The sequence below is a fragment of the Neofelis nebulosa genome, chromosome 17, assembly GCF_028018385.1.
Source record: "Neofelis nebulosa isolate mNeoNeb1 chromosome 17, mNeoNeb1.pri, whole genome shotgun sequence".
In the NCBI taxonomy this organism is placed as follows: domain Eukaryota; kingdom Metazoa; phylum Chordata; class Mammalia; order Carnivora; family Felidae; genus Neofelis; species Neofelis nebulosa.
Window position 1 is genome coordinate 18,558,871 of NC_080798.1, and position 19,471 is coordinate 18,578,341.

General features: G+C 58.9%; 1 protein-coding gene across 3 annotated transcripts; it reads right to left on the reverse strand.

Moving 5' to 3' along the window:
- Positions 1–1,822: 1,822 nt before the first annotated feature.
- Positions 1,823–15,978, reverse strand: MAG (myelin associated glycoprotein). 3 transcript variants are annotated; one of them, XM_058707220.1, is made up of 12 exons: positions 15,870–15,978; positions 13,942–14,001; positions 13,415–13,483; positions 12,882–13,250; positions 10,856–11,152; positions 10,490–10,747; positions 9,103–9,363; positions 4,600–4,887; positions 4,166–4,262; positions 3,282–3,381; positions 2,987–3,025; positions 2,220–2,340 (listed from the first exon to the last, which is right to left on the reverse strand). In XM_058707220.1, the coding sequence occupies exons 3-11, from the start codon at positions 13,458–13,460 to the stop codon at positions 2,999–3,001; spliced, it is 1,743 nt and encodes a 580-aa protein (XP_058563203.1). In that variant the 5' UTR covers positions 13,461–13,483; positions 13,942–14,001; positions 15,870–15,978; the 3' UTR covers positions 2,220–2,340; positions 2,987–2,998. The 3 variants fall into 3 exon arrangements, with proteins under 3 accessions (XP_058563201.1, XP_058563202.1, XP_058563203.1); XM_058707218.1 differs by lacking the exon at positions 2,987–3,025 and having other exon boundaries at positions 1,823–2,340; positions 15,870–15,977; XM_058707219.1 differs by lacking the exons at positions 2,987–3,025; positions 15,870–15,978 and adding an exon at positions 15,725–15,853 and having other exon boundaries at positions 1,823–2,340.
- Positions 15,979–19,471: the final 3,493 nt, after the last annotated feature.

Genomic DNA, 19,471 nt, shown 5'->3' on the forward strand with positions numbered 1-19,471 from the left:
AGAGTCTGTCGTCAGAGGACAGGTGCGTCAGGGTGGGGTCCCTGCGTTGCGCAGGAGATCTGCTCGGAACTTCCCCCGTGGCTCCTGTGAAGTCCCCACGATTCTCTGCCTCATCCTCTGCCACGCTCCGTCCTTCCTCTCGGCTCCCGGGATCTTGCCAAATATGTTCCCACTTGGGGGGGCCTTCACACGCTGTGTTCCTGTGAGACTTTCCGGTCATCGGGACGCTTCCCCCGACCCCTGAGACCCTGAGGCTCACTTCCGTCCCAGGCTCTAAAAGCCCCCCTTGCACTTCCCTCGGGAGCAGGCGTCATCGGTGGCAGTCGGGCATCACGTGTGAGGTCATTTGTTCAACGTCCTTCTCTCTACCGGACCAAGAGGGCTCCGGGAGGAAGGGGCTCGGGCTAGGCCTGGGGTCGGTCCCCTCCCCACTGCTCACAGCCCCGCGACCACCCACAGCCCCTTCTTGCTCCTGCAAGTGGGCTCGCCATCCTAGCCGGAGGCGGCCTCATCACTTTCCCTCCGGACATGGTTTGGTTAGTCCCGCCTCTCAGCCTTGACTTTGGCCTCTGTGGTATCCTCTGCCTTCTTCAAAGAGGAGGGAGAACAGCCCCGGCCCAGGGCCCGCGGCCCAATTGCCGCTCTGTCCTCCCCGCTCCCTCAGCACCTTCCGTCCCGTGAGCCCCCGTTGCTTCAAGATGGCCGAGCGCACAGTGGCGGGAGCCCGGCTCTGGGCTCAGGTTGGGGCCGTGCAGTCACCAGCTGGGGGACCTCAAGGACGTGACTTAACCTTTGTGCCTCGGCTCCCCTAGGTTCCCGAACATCGACGCCTCAGAATCACCCGGAGGACTCGTCAAAACACAGACTGCCGCCCCCCCACCCCTGAGCTTTTAGTTCCTGCAGACTGACAAGGGGCCTTGAGAATGTGCCTTTCTGACAGGTTCCCAGGGGACGCTTATGCCGCTGGTACAGGGACCATTGTGAGAGCCACTGTCATACTTGTTAGGGAAGGTAAGTGGAGATTAATTAACCTCTTCACGTTCCCAACAGGGGTTATGGAAAACGAAGAACTGAGTCCAGGGCCTGGCCACTCCATTTCCTAGCCCTGGGACCCTGGGGAAATCACCTGGCTTCTCGGAGCCGCAGCGTTCTTACCTTCACAGGGTTGTCCTATCCCTTCCCACGATAGCCTGAGCTTCTTGACAGGGCTTGGTACACAGCTGGTGCCTAATTAATGTTTCTTGAACCAAATGAGTGAGGTGGGAGAGGCTGAAGCTACAGACTGTGGCACGAACGTGGGGGGAAGGCAGTCAAACCAACACAGGCTTACGAGACGGTAAGATCTGCGGTCACCCCGACCTGCGGTCACCCCGCCCAGCAGAGCGCAGGAGGGAATGGGAGCGAGCGAAGGGGCCAGACTCAGCTCACAGCTGCCAGCCCCGAGTGGGAGCGGCTTCAGGGCAGTTGGCCTGGGCTCAGGGCTAGAATTCCTGGGCCCACGTCGCCACACGGGGCCTTGCAGAGGGCGAGGAGGGCGACGCTGGCTCCCCTAGGATGGATCAGAAATCATCAGGATCGGGGCGCCCGGGTGGCTCAGTCGGTTAAGTGTCCAAATCTCGGTTTCTGTTCAGGGCACCATATCGCAGTTCTGTGAGTTCGAGCCCTGTGTGGGGCTCTATGCTGACAGTGCAGTGCCTGCTTGGGATTCTCTCTCTCCCCCCCCCTTTACCCCTCCCCCACTCACAATGTCTCTCTCTCTCAAAATAAATAAATAAAGTTTAAAAAGAAATTTTAAACAGAGTCATCAGTATCTAGATAGGTATTTGGATTCAGGGCATTTATTTCATGTCCCTCTGTACAGGCCCTGGGGCCGGGTGTGGGGGCAGGAGACCAGGCAGGGGGCAGCAATAAATAACACGGACAGACAGACGGAGCTCCCCTCTGGACAGATGAGGTTAAAGGAGGTTAGAGAGGAGCCACAGTGCGGGGTGGGTGCTGGCAGGGTGGGGGCAGCTGGGAAGGAGGGGAGGCCGGGCCCCCAGGACCTCACCGTCACCTGCCCCATCCCTCTCCTGCCCCAGCCCTCACCGCTCTGGGGAGCAAGGGAGCCCATAGCCAGTAGGGGCCGGTGAGGGTCCCGAGGGAGGGGTGGCCACGCGGGCTGCCCCCACCCCCTCACTTGACACGGATTTCAGCATACTCGGCCAGCTCCTCCGTCAGGGTGTAGCTGTCCTTGGTGGGCCGTTTTCCCAGGTCCAAGTGAGAATAGCTCAGGTCCAGCTCTGGGGGTTCCCCCCGAAGGCCCAGCAGCCTCCTCTCAGATCCCAGTCGCCTCTCGCTCTAGGAACAGAACCAGCCCGTTAGGAGGCCCTCGTTCCACCTTTTCCAGAGGCTGCGGTTACTTGTGCCTGCACGGCCCCAGAGTTGAGTCCCAAAGCCCCACGTGAACCTCCTTTCTCGTCCCACCCTGGGGCCTTTGCCCCCACGGGTGCCCCGACGCACAACCACCTCTTCCTTGCTGAGCCCGAAAGTCACCTACAGATTCAATGTCTCCGGGAAGCCCTCTTCAACATAGGGATTTGAGGGGCATGCAAGTCAACCCATAGCATCTTCCCAGATTAAAGCCACCTGCTCGGGATCCCACCTTTCCAAATATTTGCAAATGCCTGGCTCAGTGCGTCCTTCCCCTATGTTTGGGTCTGGTGAGGCTCCCCTCCGCAGTCTGCGAGATCCTGCAGGTGTGACTTCGGCTTCCCTGTCATGTGCCCCATCCCCGCCCCCACCCGTTGGACACAGACAAGGGGCAGCGGCCACAGACAGAAGGGAGCAGCAACAAGACAGAATAGACAAGGCCAGGAGTGCCGGGCAGGTCCGGACTTGACCAGGAGCCGTCCTGGATGCCTGACGAGAACGCACACACATGCACGCCAACCCCACGGCCCGACAAGGGCCCAGAGGCGGGCACACTGAGGCCCCCGGAACCTACCTCCTGGGGCGCTCATTCCAGGGTAGAGACCTCTCTGGACTATTGGAGAAGGAAATGCAGTCACAGACCCGGGTGGGGAGGATGGGGGCTGCCCTCGGCGGAGCCCCTCGGCCCCCTTCACGGCCTCAGCCCGAGCGCCCTGCCCAGCCCAGGTGCAGCCAGCCCTCCGCGCTTCCTCCCTGCCCCTTCTGAGGGGCCAGCCTCCCTGCTGCCCCTTGGCCCCCCAGGCTCTCCCAGACCCTCCGTGTCCCTGGCACCCAGGTACTCCAGCTAAGCTGGAGCCACAGGCCCTCACCTCATACTTCTCCGGTGCCCCAGAGATGCGGAAGTCGCTGCTGAACAGGACGGGGGGGTTGTCCCCCGCCGAGAAGCTGGGGCTCTCTGTCACGTTCTTTCTGCAGGGCAGGACATGTCAGCCCCAGGGGGAGTCCCAGGCCTCCCTCTCCCTTCCATTTCTGCACCCCATCCACCTTAGGAGTTTCACTCAAGGGACCCCAGAGTTGTTTCCAGCCTTCTCTCTAAGATGGGGCAGACGGCCTCTTCAGAATGACCAGCCTCTTCCTGTCCCCCACTGCCCATCCCTCCACCTGGTCCCTGCCACTTTTCAGGACCCCGGTCTGGCTTCTAGGGGTTCTTCCCTGGCCCCGTCACACCCTCTTGCTGCCAGGATGTGGTGCAGAAAGATTAGTCCGCTCTCAGGGGAGCTGATGTGCGTGTGCCACAAGGCAGAGAAACAGCACCGTTGTGGCAGGGGGCGTGGTTGGGGGCCGGGAGTGTTTTTGTTGCCAGAAATGAGGTGTGGGATCACCAGGGCCCTGGAACCACCTGGGGCCGACCCCATGGTTGCGAGCCAGCGGTAGCTGGCATTCCCCCATCACGCTGCGGCCTGCTCAGGAGGAGGGCTCCTAGAGGGCAGGAGGCCATAGCAGAGAACGCAGGGGACAGGGACGCATCAAGGGAAAGTGCCCTCCCAGGCACCGGCACGCCCCGAATGGCGGTGGCTCGTGTTGGCGGGAGCCTCTCTCCTTCGGAACATTCTCAGAGCAGAATTGCCCTCCCACACACAGACAGGGAGGCCTCCCTCGCCCCCCTGCCCCCCCGCAGCCTCTAACTGACCTCCCCGCCTCCCTAGCCCGGGAAGACTCCCCACACCCAGATGAGCCCCGGCAGGCCACTCACTTTCTCCGCGTCTGGGTGACGTAGCAGACGATGGCAATTAGGATGGCAAAGGCGACCACGGCTCCCACGGGGCCAATCTTGGCCCACATCAGGCGGTCTGAGGACAGAAGACCCAGGCCCCCTCAGGGTTGCTGGTGGTAGTGAGGACACCCGGGTTCTTAGGAGCCAGGCTGGGGCAGAGGTGACAGCAAAAACAGTTACACAGCTGGGGTGTCCTCGCCCTGACTGGCCTGGACGGCTTAGCTGCCGGAGGGCCCAGGAGCGGACCCAGGAGAGCACAGGCAGACTCAGGACAGCCCCTCTGTATCACGCGGGAAGGGCACCCTTACCACCTGATCAAGCCGCATGCTCGGTCGGCCTTGGGGAGGGCAGTGTGGATCCAAGAGGAGCCCCCTCCACCCCCGTGGCTCCCGGCCCCGGCCCGCACCACTCACGGGCTCCCTGGAAGGGCAGCTCCAGGCTCTTGGTGCCGTAGAGGTTGCGGGAGGTGCAGATGACCCGGGGCGGGGCCTGGGCCTGTCCCCGCAGCGTGAGGATGCTGGTGAGCAGGAGGCCGCTGCGCTCCGAGTACACGAACTCTCGCTCGGTCTCGTTCACGGTCACGTTGCGTGAGGGCAGCTCGAAGGCCACGGACGGCTCGGGGTTGGATTTCACCACGCACAGGCACTGCACTGTGTCCCGGGCCGCTGCACAGTGGGACTCCAGCAGGATCACAGGGGCGACTGCGGGGGCAAGAAAGACCAGGACTCAGGGGACCAGAGGCCCCCCAGAGGCTGAGGGCCAAGGATAGCGGCGGCCGCGTCAGAGATGAGCTGTACTTCCCCCTTTGCAGAATCTCTTGCACCCTCTCTTCGTTCACCTTGCAAAACACAAATGAGATCGTGATGACCCCCCCACCCCCACCCCATGTCACTTACGGTGACATCCGAATTCATTTCCGGGTCTTGCAAGGCCCCCGCAGGACCCAGCCGCACTAATCTTCTCTCGCCATGGCTCCTTCCCAGTCGCACCGGCCTCCTCGCTGTTTTTTAAAGTTCATGGAGCTTTTTCCCACCTCAGGGTCTTTGCGTTTCCCCCTCAGCCTGGAACACTTCCCTGACATCGGCTGAACTCAGTCCCCTGCTCTGCTCAGATGACGCCTCTCTCCTACCACTCACGGAAACCGCACCTCGCTTCCCTGACTATGCATTGCCGGCGAGTTTGGGTCTGCTCCCCGGCACTTACCCCTACCCATGTTAGATGATCAATTTGGCTGGTCTCTTACTTCCATCAGGACAGGCTCTCGCTCGGCCTCCACTCTGTCCCCACACTTAGACCACGCCTTTCACGCAGCCGAGCTCTGTGAACACTGGTAGGAACTATAGAAATCCCCACGCTCCCTTTTCTGGCCGTCCTGCAGGTGCCCCTGCTGATCGCTAGAACGCCCTTGCATCCTGACCGTCCCTCCCTTGGGGGCCCCCCACTGCCACTGGCACCGGCCCCCATCCTCCCCCCAAGATCATTGTGTTGAGCCTCCCTTTGCTGCCATTTGTATTACAAAAATGGGACTGGTCCAGTTTTTTTGTTGTTGTTTCTTTCATTTTCCAAGACATGATATTATAATAGGATCTCAAATGTTGCTTTTTAAAATTTAAATCCAAGTTAGTTAACTTGAGTGTTGCTTTTTACTTTATTTTTTTATGTTTATTTATTTTTGAGAGACAGAGAGAGAGAGAGAGAGGCTGGAGGAGGAGTAGAGAGAGGGAGACAGAGGATCTGAAGCAGGCTCTGCATTGACAGCCCAGAGCCCGACGCGGGGCTTGAACTCACAAACCACGAGACCATGACCTGAGCCGAAGTCGGATGCTTGACCGACCGAGCCGCCCAGGCACCCCCGAATGTTGCCAAGTTCTTTTTCCCTCCTGAAGAATCTAGCGCTAGAGTCTGCTCACTCTAGACTGAGCTCTGGTTCTCAGTCCCGAACAAAACCCACTTACACGTGGGCAAAAGACTCTCAGGCCGTCAATTCCCCCACTTATTTTCAATTTCCAGAAAAAAAAAAAAAAAAAAAAGCAAGTCACAGGGATGGACCAGGTGTCACGTGACCAGATTCAAACTAGAAATGATTCCAGCTGGAACCTCAATGCGTTCATGCATCTAAATCTAGTAAATTACACGTATTGCCCAAATTTTGCCCGGGCAGACAGGCACTGTGCTTGCCGTAGTGTTAACGAGTTAATACACCACAGGGTACACTAACAATGACAAACCTGAACTATTACATTTTTTTAAAATACTTTTCATGCGCGACTGCGCCGCTGTGCTCGGCGACAGCCTCCCGCCGCTCTGCCCGTACGTGCTCAGTGTCTCCGCAGCTTTGCGGGCAGCCCGGGACGCCTAGGAAACCCTGACTGACCTTACGCAGACCCCAAGTTCCACAAAGAGCGGGGAGTTCTGGAAGCCCAGCTGGAAGCCCAGCTCTGCCCCGATCAGGCCATTCAGCCTCCCTGGATCTCCAGGATGGAGTTTTCATCTGTGCAAACAGGAGTACTGGTCCTTACTCGAAAGGAGCTACGTGAACTCTGAAGGCGGGCTCACAAACGCAATGCTCCCGAGGATTTAGGATGAGATCAACAGAACCACCCCGGCAGAGGGAGCGTTCGAGCCAAACCTCGGTGGCAGGAAAGGCCGGGCGGGCATCCAGCCTGGAGTCCGAGGGAGAGATTAGATGGAAGCGATGCCTCGGCCTTCCGGAGCCCATAGGACATGTCAGGCGAGGCACTGTGGGGGGCTCACTAATCTCCACAGTCTTCACAACCTTCTCTGGGCTCAGCTACTACCCTCATACCCAGTTTTCAGCGGAGGGGCGCAGCAAAGGTGGAGTCCCTTGGCCGGGACCATGCAGCAAGGTGGGGACAGAGCTGGGATGCCGACCAGCTCACACTTCAGTCTCCTTCTGTTAAACCGGGGTGAGGAACAGTCCCTCACCATCACGTTGTTGTGACACCAAAATAGGTCAATGTGTGCCGACGGCTCAGACTGGTCCCCGCCCACAAACACTCAGGGGAGGCGAGCACCACCTGCGTGTCCCACGCCGAGCTGGCCCTGGGATCAGCAGGCCAGCGGGAAACCCCAGGAAACCCCGCACTAGGAGCACCCGCCGTTGTCAGTGAGCACGAAACCCCTGGTGCTACAGGACAAAGCCTTCGGGAACAGAAAGGGGCCTCGGGGAAGCCTAAAGGGCTCAGCAGGGGTGGTGGGGGCGGGGGGGGGGGCACAGCTCCTTCTCAACTCCAGCAGATTGAAGGCCTTCCACTCCCAATGGGTTCGTTATCAGAACGAGCCAGATTAAGCAAGTCCTTGGGTCCCAAGGGCTCTGGGGACACGAAGCCACCACGGGTGCAGAAGCAGACGAGAGTCCAGAAGGATCCTGGCTCTAAACAACCTTCCTAGCTGCATGGTCTTGGGGGATTCTGACCTTGGTTTTCTCCTCCCTCACATACGTGCTTCATCACAGGTGGCCACAAAGGCTCAGCAAAGTACCACCGCGGAAGTTAGAACCCTGCCCAGAGCAGACCGTTCATGACCGCTGGCCACTCTTACTGCACAGGGGTCTGGGACTACAAACGTATGTGAGATGGGGTGGTGTGCACATTCCGCGGCTTCCATCAGATTCTCAGGGGGCTCTCCGCCTCTAAAACCTAAGATCCGCTGGCTTGGGGTGTGACAGGGAAAGGGGGGGTAGCAGCAGGAGGAAGCCGGGCCCAGGAGGGCAAGCATGGAGAAAGCAGAGGACCCCACAACGCGCGATCACCTCGGACGCTGCGGGCAGAGAATGCGCAGAGGTGAAAGGCCAGCAGAGCCTGTGTGGCCACCCCTCTGCCCCAGAAGGTGGCCCTCCAGAAATAATCTGTATCTGCCACGTACTGATTATCGCCACATACACGGTATTGAGTATGGATTGTGCTCAGTGCCTTCCGGCAAACCTGTGTGGTGGGGACCACGGTAGGGGGAGTCACGGAGGCCAGGAGCGCAGGCCGGAGCTAAAAACGAAGCAGATGGAAATATGGAGATGACAGTCCAGAGGTAGTTGCGGCAGGAGAGGGAGCGGAAACGTTGACTTGGGAGCCGCGGCCCTGAGTGGCGGCCCCGTGCCAGGGTGGGGGTAGGGCTGTTGGCGGTGATGTCGGGAGAGGTGCTGCTTGCCAGTGGAATGAGGAGTTTCATTTCGAAGACAGTTAGCTTTCTATGTGCATCCACCCCACCTCTCTGGCTACACTGTATCTGATAATAAAGCTTGGTGCCCTCTTGGTCCCCTCCCCCACATCCCACAGAGCCACACTGCCCTCTGCACAGCACAACTGTCTGATCAATGTATTCTGATGTAATAACAGAGGATGAAGTCAACTACGGCAGTACGGAAAAGTGGAGTCAGTGTGCCTGGATTTGAACCGTTTTCTGGCTGTGTGACTTTGGGGAAGTGGCATAACCTCTCTGGGCTTCAGTTTGCTTCTCCGGAAACTGGAGACAGGACTAGAACCTCCCTCATGGGAATGTCATGTGGATGAAACGAGCGGATCCCTGTACAGAGCTTCCGGCAACGCCTGGTACCCAGCAATGCAACACAGGGGTCAGAGGTCGTGATTACTGTTGAACGCAAAAGGCCACACGATCCAGAAATCTCTTTGGTGACAAGCACGCCCCAGGATGTGAGAACACAGTACTCTCGGGGCGGACTTTTAATTTCTTGCTGTGGATTCGGCTTCCCTACCTTCCGCATTCTCACCTGCTGGTGCAAAGCTGACCCCGGGTTGGGATGCACGGATGCTTTCCGGTAATCCAGGTACCCCCACCGAACCATCCACCAAGGCAGGGAAGGTGAAGGAGATCGAGTCCAGCCGGAAGTCAAGATCAAGTCAGGAGGGGAAGGCGGGGGGGGGGGGGGGGCGGGTACTCACACTCCACGGATAGGTTGAAGGTGGTGGCCCTCTGGCCGTACTGGTTCTCAGCCACACACCAGTACTCTCCATCATCCTCAGGCGTGACGGCAGGTAGTTCCAGCTGCAGCTCGCTCTCGTAGATGACCGTGGCCAGAATCTGCTTCTCCTTGAAGATGGTGAGAATAGGATCCGGGTTGCTCTGTGTGGAGCACAAGATGGAGACCGTCTCCCCCTCCACGGCCACCATTGTCCCGTTCACCATCGGCTTCCGGGGTGCATCTGGGGGGCAGGACAGGGGGCCGATGGTCAGAAGCCAAGGGTGCCTCTTCTGCCAGCCAACGCCCAGCCCCAACGTGACCCCATCCACCCTGACCTGAGCGCACCAGCTCAGGGTGGCTCGGGTGACCCCTGTCCTGGTTTATCCTGTTTACATCAACACGGGCTCTGCAGCCAGAGTACTTGTGTTTGAACCCCAGCTCTGCCCCTTCCCAGCTGTGAGTGGACCCATCTCCTAACGTCTCCAAGCCTCTGGAAAAGGAGCTTAATCAGAGTCCCAACCTCACAGGAGCCACTGGGAACCCAAGTGGCAGGCACTCCTGTAACCTGAACAAGGGAAAATGAAGATTTCCAACCACGTGAGTAGACCCTATGTAAGTAAATAAACATATAGGAGGCAAGATGGGGATAACTGCTTTGGAGAAAAATTAATGTAATGGGAAATCAGGGAGTTACAGTTTTAACTGGGATGGTGAGGGAGGGCCTCCCTGGGTCTAGAAGAGGCGGGTCAGAGACAGCCGTGGGGATGCCTGGGGGCAGAGTATTTGTGTAAAGCACTCAGAGTAAATCTTGGCTGTAGCTGTCATTATTATTATCCACAGCCCTGGGCATTTTGCCTCAATAAATATTTGTGAATGAGTGAATGAATGAATGACCTCTCCTTGGTTCCTAACAAAGAACCTCATCTGACCAGCCCCTCCCCATGGACTCCATAATACACACGGTGTAGGCAAGGGGCTGGGTGAGGTCCGGGGTCCCCTCATCCCTCCCACTAGAACTGCAATGGGGCTCATCTTGAAATGCAGATTTCCAGGGCCAAGATCTACTCCCAGAGCAGCCAAGGCTGTGGGCAGGAAGCTGAGTTTAACAGGCTTCCCCCGGGGGGCGGGGCTCCATCTGTCCCCCACCTTGTCCCAGGGATGAGAGTGGTCACAGTAGGTGTTCGCCAGATACTTTGGGAAGCAGGCAGGAACGCCTCGACCTGACGCCCTCCTCTCCATCTCCACCTCCACCTTGTATATGGCCTGGAGGGGGCCGGGCCCGGCCTGACTCCAGCGGCCCTGCGTGAGGCCGGTTTCCCCTAACCTCTCTGCCCCGGGGCCGGTGCTGGCGCGTGCAGGAGACTCACACATGACGCTGAGCCCCACGGTGCGGTTCTCCTGGCCATAGGCGTTCTCTGCCAGGCAGGCGTAGACGCCGTCCTCCGCGGGGGTCACCTCTTCCAGATCCAGGAACAGGCTCTCGGCCACGGCCTCCCGGAGCACCGTGCCGTCCCGCATCCAGGTCAGCAGCGGCAGCGGGTTGCTGTCAGCCCCACAGAGCAGGCTGACATGCGAGCCCTCGATGGCCTCCACCGAGGCATTCATCTCCACGATCACCGGGGGGTCTGAGGCCGGGGACACAGTGTGGGGTCAGGGGGCTGGGGCCGCAGACCCCGCTCCCGGCCCTGACCACCGCGCACGCCCCCCCCCCCCCGCTCCGCCCCCAGGCTCACACTTGACGTCCAGGCTGGCGTAGCCCTCGAACTGCAGAGTGGTGTTGGGGAAGGAGGCCTGGCAGCCCAGCCGGTGGCCATTGGCCTCCCTAGTGGGCACGAAGTGTAGCAGCGACACCTGCACCCATGTGCCCTCGTCCTCGCGCAGCCGACCCAGCACGGTGGGCTCCCCCAGCCCTTCGTGGCCCAGCCAGCTCAGCTCCGGGCGCAGCTCTGGGCAGTTGTCAGGCACCATGCAGCTGACCTCGACTTCCGTGCCTGCCACCACCTCCGGGGGGACCACGATGTTGGGGGTGTCTAGATGAGACAGGGGTGGTGGGGGCCGGGGGAGGAGGGAGGGCTGAGGAAGCAGCATCGGGCCACGGGCCACCTCTACCTTGTCCTACTCCATTCTCGGTACCTGGTGGCCTCCCCATCCTTGCAGACAATTCCCTACGACCCTCTCTCCTCCCGGTTACCTGTCACCCAGAGGTCCTCCACAATGAACCACAGGTGTGCAATAATGAAAATAATGCCCTGAGTCCATGACACCAGCCTGACTTGCCAGTCCTCCCAGCCATGCTAGTTAAGTGGGTAATATTAGTTTGCTCATTTTTGAGATGAGGAATTCTACTGAGACCACAGCTAGTGTGGAGTAAAACTGAACGTCAAACCCTGTCACTCTGGCTTCATAATCTGTGCTCTGGCTATGACATTATATCCCCTGAGAAACTTCTCTCTGGGTGGCTCAGTCCGTTAAGCATCTGACTTCAGCTCAGGTCATGATCTCACAGTTCGTGGGTTCCAGCCCTGCGTCGGGCTCTGTGTTGACAGCTCAGAGCCTGGAGCCTGCTTGGGATTCTGTCTCCCTCTCTCTGACCCTCTCCCACTCACACTCGGTCTGTCTCTCAAAAATAAATAATAAACATAAAAAAACAAAACAAAAAAAACCCCTTCTCTCCTTTCCCGTGTTTTCTTTGGTTTATTTTCCGTGTGTGCGTCTGTGTGTGTTGTATGTCCTGCAGGTGTGTCCGTGTCTGGCTGTGCCAGTGGGGTCTCTTTCTGCATCACGGCTGTGATCTGGCTCATTTAGCTCCGTGCTGATGGGACATCCGAATCTAAGGGCTCCATGCTACAGGGCCTCTCAGACATTAGGCAGCGTGCCCTACTCTGATTGCCAAATCTGGCCCAGAACTGCATTTTATTTGGCCTAAATTTAGGATTAAAAAAAAAAAAAATCGGAATCAGCAGCCAATGTTTAGGAATTGGGAGATTACGTGGAAAAAACACAGTTCTGGTTTCTCTTAAAAATTCAGATCGTAGGGGCGCCTGGGTGGCGCAGTCGGTTAAGCGTCCGACTTCAGCCAGGTCACGATCTCGCGGTCCGTGAGTTCGAGCCCCGCGTCAGGCTCTGGGCTGATGGCTCGGAGCCTGGAGCCTGTTTCCGATTCTGTGTCTCCCTCTCTCTCTGCCCCTCCCCCGTTCATGCTCTGTCTCTCTCTGTCCCAAAAATAAATAAAAAACATTGAAAAAAAAATTAAAAAAAAAAAAAATTCAGATCGTCTGGGAGCGGTAGCTGTGCATTCTCCCGGATCACCAGCTACCCAGAGCAGGGTCCCCTGTGCCAGGCGCTGCTCTGAGCACTCGTAACTCTTCACTGGTTGAGCTCTAAGTGCTGTTCCCATCCCCGTCTTACAGAAGAGGAAAGCACAGCCCAGAGAAGTTAGGTAATTTGCCCCCAGTCACCCAGCTGACACAGGGATCCATCCAGAGGCCTCACCCCAAACCCCTGGGCCCCGCTGCTTTTCTCCGAGTTGTTTCTAGAAGAGGAAGAGCGCTCATATTCCTCTGAGGGCAATAAAACTATCCCGGGGCCTTAGTCTGCGCCGCCCGCCTGGTCCGTGTGGGCGTTGGGGTTTGCACCCCTCCCTCCAGCCAGACCGAGAAGTCCCTGGACCTGCCAGCCCAGACCTCCCTGGAGAGGTCCCGGGGAAGACTTTGTGCACCGCCCCAGCCCGCAACACCCGCGCACCCTCTGGGGACTCACTGATGATGTCCAGAACACTGTGCTCAGAGAAGGTGTACTGGTTGTAGCCCCCGAGGTCCCCGCGGAAATAGTACTTGCCGCCCAGCTCCGGGCTGAGGCTGCTGAGCAGCAGGGTGCAGTTGCGCATGCCCAGGTCCCCCAGGAGGCGGCTGCGGCCCTGGAAGCTCTCATGCACGACTTGGGTTCGAGACTTGAAGACCACGGGGGGGTAGTTTTTCGGGTAGGGGCTGTTGAAGTACCAGACGCCATGCACGACCGCCGGCCGCAGCTCGTCGGGGAAGTCGAAGCGGCAGGGGATGGAGACGCACGTGCCCTCGAAGGCGGAGATGGACGAGGGCATCCAGGCACCCCAGTGACCCCCTCGGGAGGCTGCAGGCAAGCGGGACCACTGAGGCGGAGGGACACGTCCTCCCTGACCCCCCGCCCCCGCCCCCACGCCCGTCGCCTTCCACCGCCCTGAGGGCTCCAGGGGCCCACAGAGACAACCCCAGCCTGCTCAGGGCCCCAGGACCCCCAGCACCCCTACCTCGTACCTGAGATCATAATCCAAAACAGAGGCAGTGTCGTGAGGAATATCATTTTGTACAGCAAGCGAGCAACAGCTGGAAAGGGGAGGTGGCGGTGAGGGTTGCGTCTATTAAGGCTTCAGGAAGGGGGCCTGTTCAGATGTTAGCTGCTGCTGGTATTATTATGATCTGTAGTTGCAAACATTTCTATGGCATGGACCGCGTACGAGGCTTCAGCGCTTTACTCCGTGATATTAATTCATGTGATCTCTTTGAGGTAGGTGCAATTATAACCCACACTTTATAGCTGAGGTCCAGAGAGGTTAAGTAACCTGCCCAAGGCCACACAGCCCGCAAGTGGCAGAGTTAGGATTCAAGCCCTGTCTGCCTAGCTCTGGGTCTGCAGACTTCACCACCGAACCGCCCTGATAATTAGCCTCCTTGTCCTCGTGCCCCTGGGCACCTGGAGAAAGTAAGGACAGAGCCAGGGCTGGGCCAGCAGCGGGAAGCGGGGGAAGCCAGCGGGGAAGAGAAGTTGGAACCCCGCCCCTCACCTCTGTCTCCCTGAGTTGGGAATGTCTTCGGGTCTCACTTGAAGCGGTCAGCCAGCCAACCTGGAACGAGAGTCAGACAGGTGCCCCCCTGCCGCCCTCTTTCGGGGTCCGCTCTGAGTGGCGACCCGCCGTAAGGCTGCCCGTGTGGGCTCTGCGGCCTGTGGATGCTTGGGACCCTCCCACACGGCCCGGCAGCTACTCTGTGGCCACGGCCCACCCCAAGCTGTGATGGCAAAGAACTCTGGGGAGGAAAGGGGAGCGGCAGAGCATTGGGGTGGGGGGGGAGGCAGGCAGGGTGGTGAGTAGGGTGAGGGAGCAGATGTCCCACGGCTGAGGCCTGGGGGTGGCAGGCAGGGACCTGGCCCATCAATGACTGGGTTTCACGGCATCAGCATTCCCGGCATGCCACGGGAATTCCTGCCGCCCTCTCCCACCCCACAGACGGCCCCTGGTGTCCCCCACCCTCAACAGAGGCCAGGACCGGTTACAAAAGAGCCCTGTTCGCTCAGGGTGAGGGTGCCTCATCCCGGGGGGCTTCTCGGGTAGGTGGGATGGGAGAAGAGTCCGGCACTCCTGGCTGGGCTCTGAGCGGGACCAGGCGGGACCAGGGGTTGGGAGTCAGTGAGTCCCTGGCACCCGGCGGCTCTGTGGGTTGCCTCAGGGTCGAAGCCAAGGTTTCCAAGTGGCTGCCTTTCCTGGCCTCCGCCGCCCTTCTTCCCACGGACACAGACGCATGCACAGTCAGACACATGCAAAGGCCGGTATGAAAAGTGACAGATCCAGACCCGACCAGAAGGAGCAGGCTCACACAGCAGGGACCCAGGCGCTCCCCGGTCAGGGCCCTGCACCTGCAGACAGGCACGGAGACCCCCGCGCCCGCAGAACGTGCCGGCACACATACAGTCACAGAAGCACGCTGCATTGCCCCGCCTCGTGCCCGCTGCACGTGTCCACCTGGGCTGGCGTAGGCACGGCATTCAGGCACGCGCGTGGACCCGCCTGCGGGCCAGGCTCACAAAGACCCGCAGACCTGCGCACATGATGAGGTGTGGCTGAGGACAGACCCGCCCAGACGCGCACTGAAGGCCACGTGGCTGATGCCACCGTTGCACTTGCGACAGGAAGGCACAGGAGATAGACACAGGTGAGGCCCAGCCCCAGGACCCGGGCCGACTTGTGAAACAAGCTTGTAGGCCACCTGTTTTTCACAGGGGGTAAAACTTGGTTCCTGGGGTGTGGGCCAGAAAAGTCTTAGAGGTTCCAATGCAGTGTGAGTCTCAAAAGGGCCGCGGTGCATAAACATATGCATACACCATGCATATGGTGTATCTGCTTGGTGGGAGTGGGATTAGGAAAACCAGGTCTACAATTTTTCCTTAGTGGGGTGTAATGAAAACAAGGCTGAGGAACGCTGATGCAGATCCAGGTGGACCCAGGGGCAGCGTGTGTGTGCGTGCACGTGCACACACACACACACACATGCACCTGTCAGGTGCCGGGTGCTAGAACTTGCTCGCTCACGGCCCACCGCCCTCACGCCCTCACAGACAGCGGGATGCAGGTGTCTGATCTCCTGCCCGTCCTTCTGTTCCTCATCCAGCCCCAGACACTCCCACCGCACCTCAGGAGCCCTCGGGCGGCCGTTCCTGCACAACTTCCACCGTGGGGATGCTGAGGGGGCCCTTTGTTCTTTCTCCCTGGTTTCTTCCCTGAGCCCGGTCACTGTCCCTGCTGCGGTCCTAGCCCCTCCCCAAAGCAGTTTTGACCTGCACCCTGCTCCAACCTATACTGGTGGCAGTTGCCCGTGACCATCCACGGCCCGGAGCACCTGGCCTTGGCGCGTGCTTCTGGGCGCCCCTCGCCGCCCCCTCAGTCCCGGTCCTCTGCCCTCCACCTCATCGCTGGCCCCTCTTGGCGGCGGTACTCACTTGGATGCTCTTGCTTCCGCGCCCTCTGCTCCACCGGCCCAGCTCACAGTCCCCTGGCCTCCCAGGGTCCGGGCCCCCACTTGCCAGCCGGTCCCCTCCCCCCGGGTGCCAGGGGCCGCCTGCCTCCAGGGCCCAGCTCCTCCCTGCCCCCGAGGGAGGGGGGCACAAAGGGGCCCTTGTCACCACCGCTGGAACTGGGCAGCCTGACGCCTGGGTTCTACCAGCTCCTTCCTGGAGGGGACGGGGCGGGGGGGGAAGCGGCCCCCCTTGTCCCCCCTCCTCCATCACTGAGCGCCCTGGTTCTGGGTCCCTGAGAGGGCCTTCCGATATCCCTGGAAGTCTCAGGCTAAGAAACAGGAGGCCTTGTCCTCAGTGTCTAGGGAACGTCAGTGGCAAGAACAGGTATAACCTCAGTCCCAAGAGGCCACAGAGGGTGTGAGCAGGAGCAGGCGGGACCTGCCCGCTCTTGGCTTCAGCGTCACCTCCACCCTCTCTTGAATCACTTCCCAGGGGCAGGTTGGGTGCCCACATCCTGGTCTACCTTCCAGGCTCTTCTTGCTATCACAAATGACCGTATGGTTTGACTGTCTCCTCTCATGAGAACTTGGCCTCCAGAACGACGAGGGCTTTGCCTGCTTATTCCGTCTGTCCTGTTTGTAGAATGGCTCCTGGCACAGAGTTAAGCTTCCTAACTACAGAGCAGGTGCACGAATGTGTTACTCAGATACCCAGCGGCACCTTCTGCCTGGAGACCTTTGCACTTACCTGTTCCTTCCTCCCAGACAGGTCTCCCTACCCCATCCCGCTCCCCACTCTGCCCCTGGCCGCAGCCTGTGCACTCTGTTGGCTCCCAGCTCGGACCCCACTTCCTCTGGAAGCCTGCCCTGCCCGTCTCACCCCCCGGGCCCCTCCGTTCAAACGCTGCCCTGTCCTTCCAGAGCCCTCCGCACACTTGCCCGCCGCGCTCTGGGTGCGCTCCTCCCGCGCCGGCACAGGAGCTCCCAGAGGGCAGGGTTTCTACCTGTCTGTCTAGTTCATCCTCTGTCCCATAGAACAGCGCCTGGTGCACAGAGGGGCTTATCGGGGGCTCTGTTTACTCTATGAGCTGGGTGAGGACCCTCTGTGTGCAGATTCCAGATTCCACAGCGATCCTCCTCTTTGGTCATGACCTCTGCAAGGTGCTTGTACGGGGAGGGACGGGCGGAGGGAGCTGGCGATGCCGCGATTAAGCGTAGTGATGGTTTGACCAGGAGCTGTTCAGTCACACTGGCGCATCCTCAGTCCTCATTCAGGCCAGAGCAGTTTGTGGGGAGAGGGGAGGTCCTTTCTCCCAAGGGAGAACTCGGCCAGGGTGGGGAGGGTGAGGGGCAGGGAAATCCCTCAGACCCAGGCGTGTGGAGTCAGAGAAAGCTGGATAGAGGGGGAGGGGGAGTCCCACCCCCACCTCAGGCTTCATGATGTCAGACTCTGCCCGTGCCTTTCCCAGACAGGGACAAAGGCCCATTGAGAGTGGGGTGGGGCTTGAACGCCTGGGTCCCGGAGAAGAGAGGGGCCTGGTGCCTGGGCTCCGGAGGAGGACACTGAGATCCTGGGCTACTCATATGGCACAGCCTTCAGCCTCAACACCAACCCCGTTGGGGTCGTGTGCCTGTGCCGTTTGGGGGTTCAGCTCCTCTTTAGGCGTGCACCGGAGGCTGTCTCGTGGGGCGGGTAGGATGTACAGGCAGGCGCATCCACAGACAGCCCTGGGTCCCCAGGCCACAGGAGGGTGGGGCGCTGGGGAGCCTGAGAGTGTCTAAAGGGGGAGCCGCCACTCTGATCCGGCCGAGCCTTCCAAACCAGGCAGGTGTGATAGGACTACTGTGACAGAGCACCACATGCTGGGTGGCTCAAAAAACAGAAATCGATTGTCTCCCGGGGCTGGAGGCTGCAGTCTGACGTCAAGATGTTGGCAGGCTCGATCCTGGGTGCTGGCGGGAAGGATCTGCTCGAGGCTTCTCTCCTTGGCTCATAGGTGACAGTCTTCATGTTCGCATGGCGTTCTTCCTGTATACGGGCCTCTGTGTCCAAATCCCTGCTTTTCATAAGGACACTAGCCCTATTGGATTAGGGTCCACCCTATTGACCTCATTTTAACTTGATTATGTCTATAAAGAGACCCTATTTCCAAATCGGGTCACAATCCTGGGACTTAGGACTTCAACATTTAAATGTGTGGGTGGGGGTGGGTGGTGCCTGGGTGGCTCAGTCGGTTGAGCGTCCGACTTCGGCTCAGGTCATCATCTCGTGATTCGTGAGTTGGAGCCCTGATTCGGGCTCTGTGCTGACAGCTCAGAACCTGGAGCCTGCTTCCCATTCTGTGTCTCCCTCTCTCTCTGCCCCTCCCATGCTTGGGCTCAGTTTCTCTCTCTCTCTCTCTCTCTCTCTCAAAAATAAATAAACATTAAAAAAAATTAAACGTGGCGGGGGGGGGACACAGTTCAACTCATAACTCGTGAGCAGCTAAATCACCCGATGAACCGAAGCCTAGAGACACTTCTTCTTTTTCAGATGAGGAGGCGGGGTTTCCGTGGAGAGAAGACGCCTGCGAGATCCTGCAGCTAATGGGAGACTAAGCTGTCTACCTCACCTTCCTCTTCCCACCCTTTGGTCTCCATTCAGGGAAATCACTCCCAGAGGGCGAGCCTCTCATGGCTTCCAAGGCAGAAGGTAGAGGGTGGCGATGTACAGGACCGATCTGGCTCCCTGGCTGGGTTTAGTTGGGCTCACAGAGTGTTGTTTACAAAAAATAAAATCCCTTTCATCAGCTGCCAATACTTAAAAAATCAGGAAATTTCACATAAAAATAAGCATGGCCACCTTCTCTCGAAAAGAAGATTTCACCATGTTTGGCCCATCTTTGGGCACAACAGCCATCTACCGGTCCCCCGTTGGATACCCGGGCCTCCCCATGGATACGAAACATTGGGCCCAAATGGCCAAGGCCCCTTATCACCATGCTAGCACTGATGTTTTCTTAGAGGCTGGGAAGATAGTGAAATGCATCTTCTCTGTTTCTATCAGTGGGGAAATGGGATAAAGCGAGGGGGATATGGTCCCAAGAACAACGGGAGGGAACTCAGCTCCTCATGGAGGTGGACGGCCTTCTCCCACGTGGGTCACATGCCGTGTGTCCTTACTGAGATCACAGAGCCTCCCACGTGCTCCTCTGAGACAAGTCCACCACCCCTCACTCGTTCGCCGTGCCTGTCCGGAAGGTCGTCGGTTTTTCTCAAACTCTTTGGTGTCAGAATCCCTTTCTACTCTGCAAAATCTTCGAGGACTCCAAAACAACTCTTGTTTACATGGATGGTATCTATGGCTGCTCAATGTATGAGAAATCGAGACTGGGACGCTTTTAAAGCACGGGGGCACACGAGCGCACAGCTCATTACCGTCAGAGCCATGGGGTCATCCCGTGTCACAGAGCTTGTACGCCCGGGACGCAAAGAAGGTGAAAGAAAAAAACAAGTGACGTTTTCGTAGTTTCCACCTTGTGGAGCCCTGCGAGGAGTCCCCAGACCTTGCTTTGAGAACCCTTGTGGGGAATCTAAAGTTGTAAC

Bases quoted from the DNA above. Each gene is read 5' to 3' on its own strand.
- MAG (XM_058707218.1), bottom strand. From the start codon at position 13,460: ATGATATTCCTCACGACACTGCCTCTGTTTTGGATTATGATCTCAG. The intron at 13,251-13,414 runs GTACGAGGTAGG...GCTTGCCTGCAG, and splicing joins GTTTTGGATTATGATCTCAG to CCTCCCGAGGGGGTCACTGG. The intron at 4,263-4,599 runs GTGAGTGGTGCG...TTCTGTCCTCAG, and splicing joins GCTGCCCTTCCAGGGAGCCC to ACCGCCTGATGTGGGCCAAG.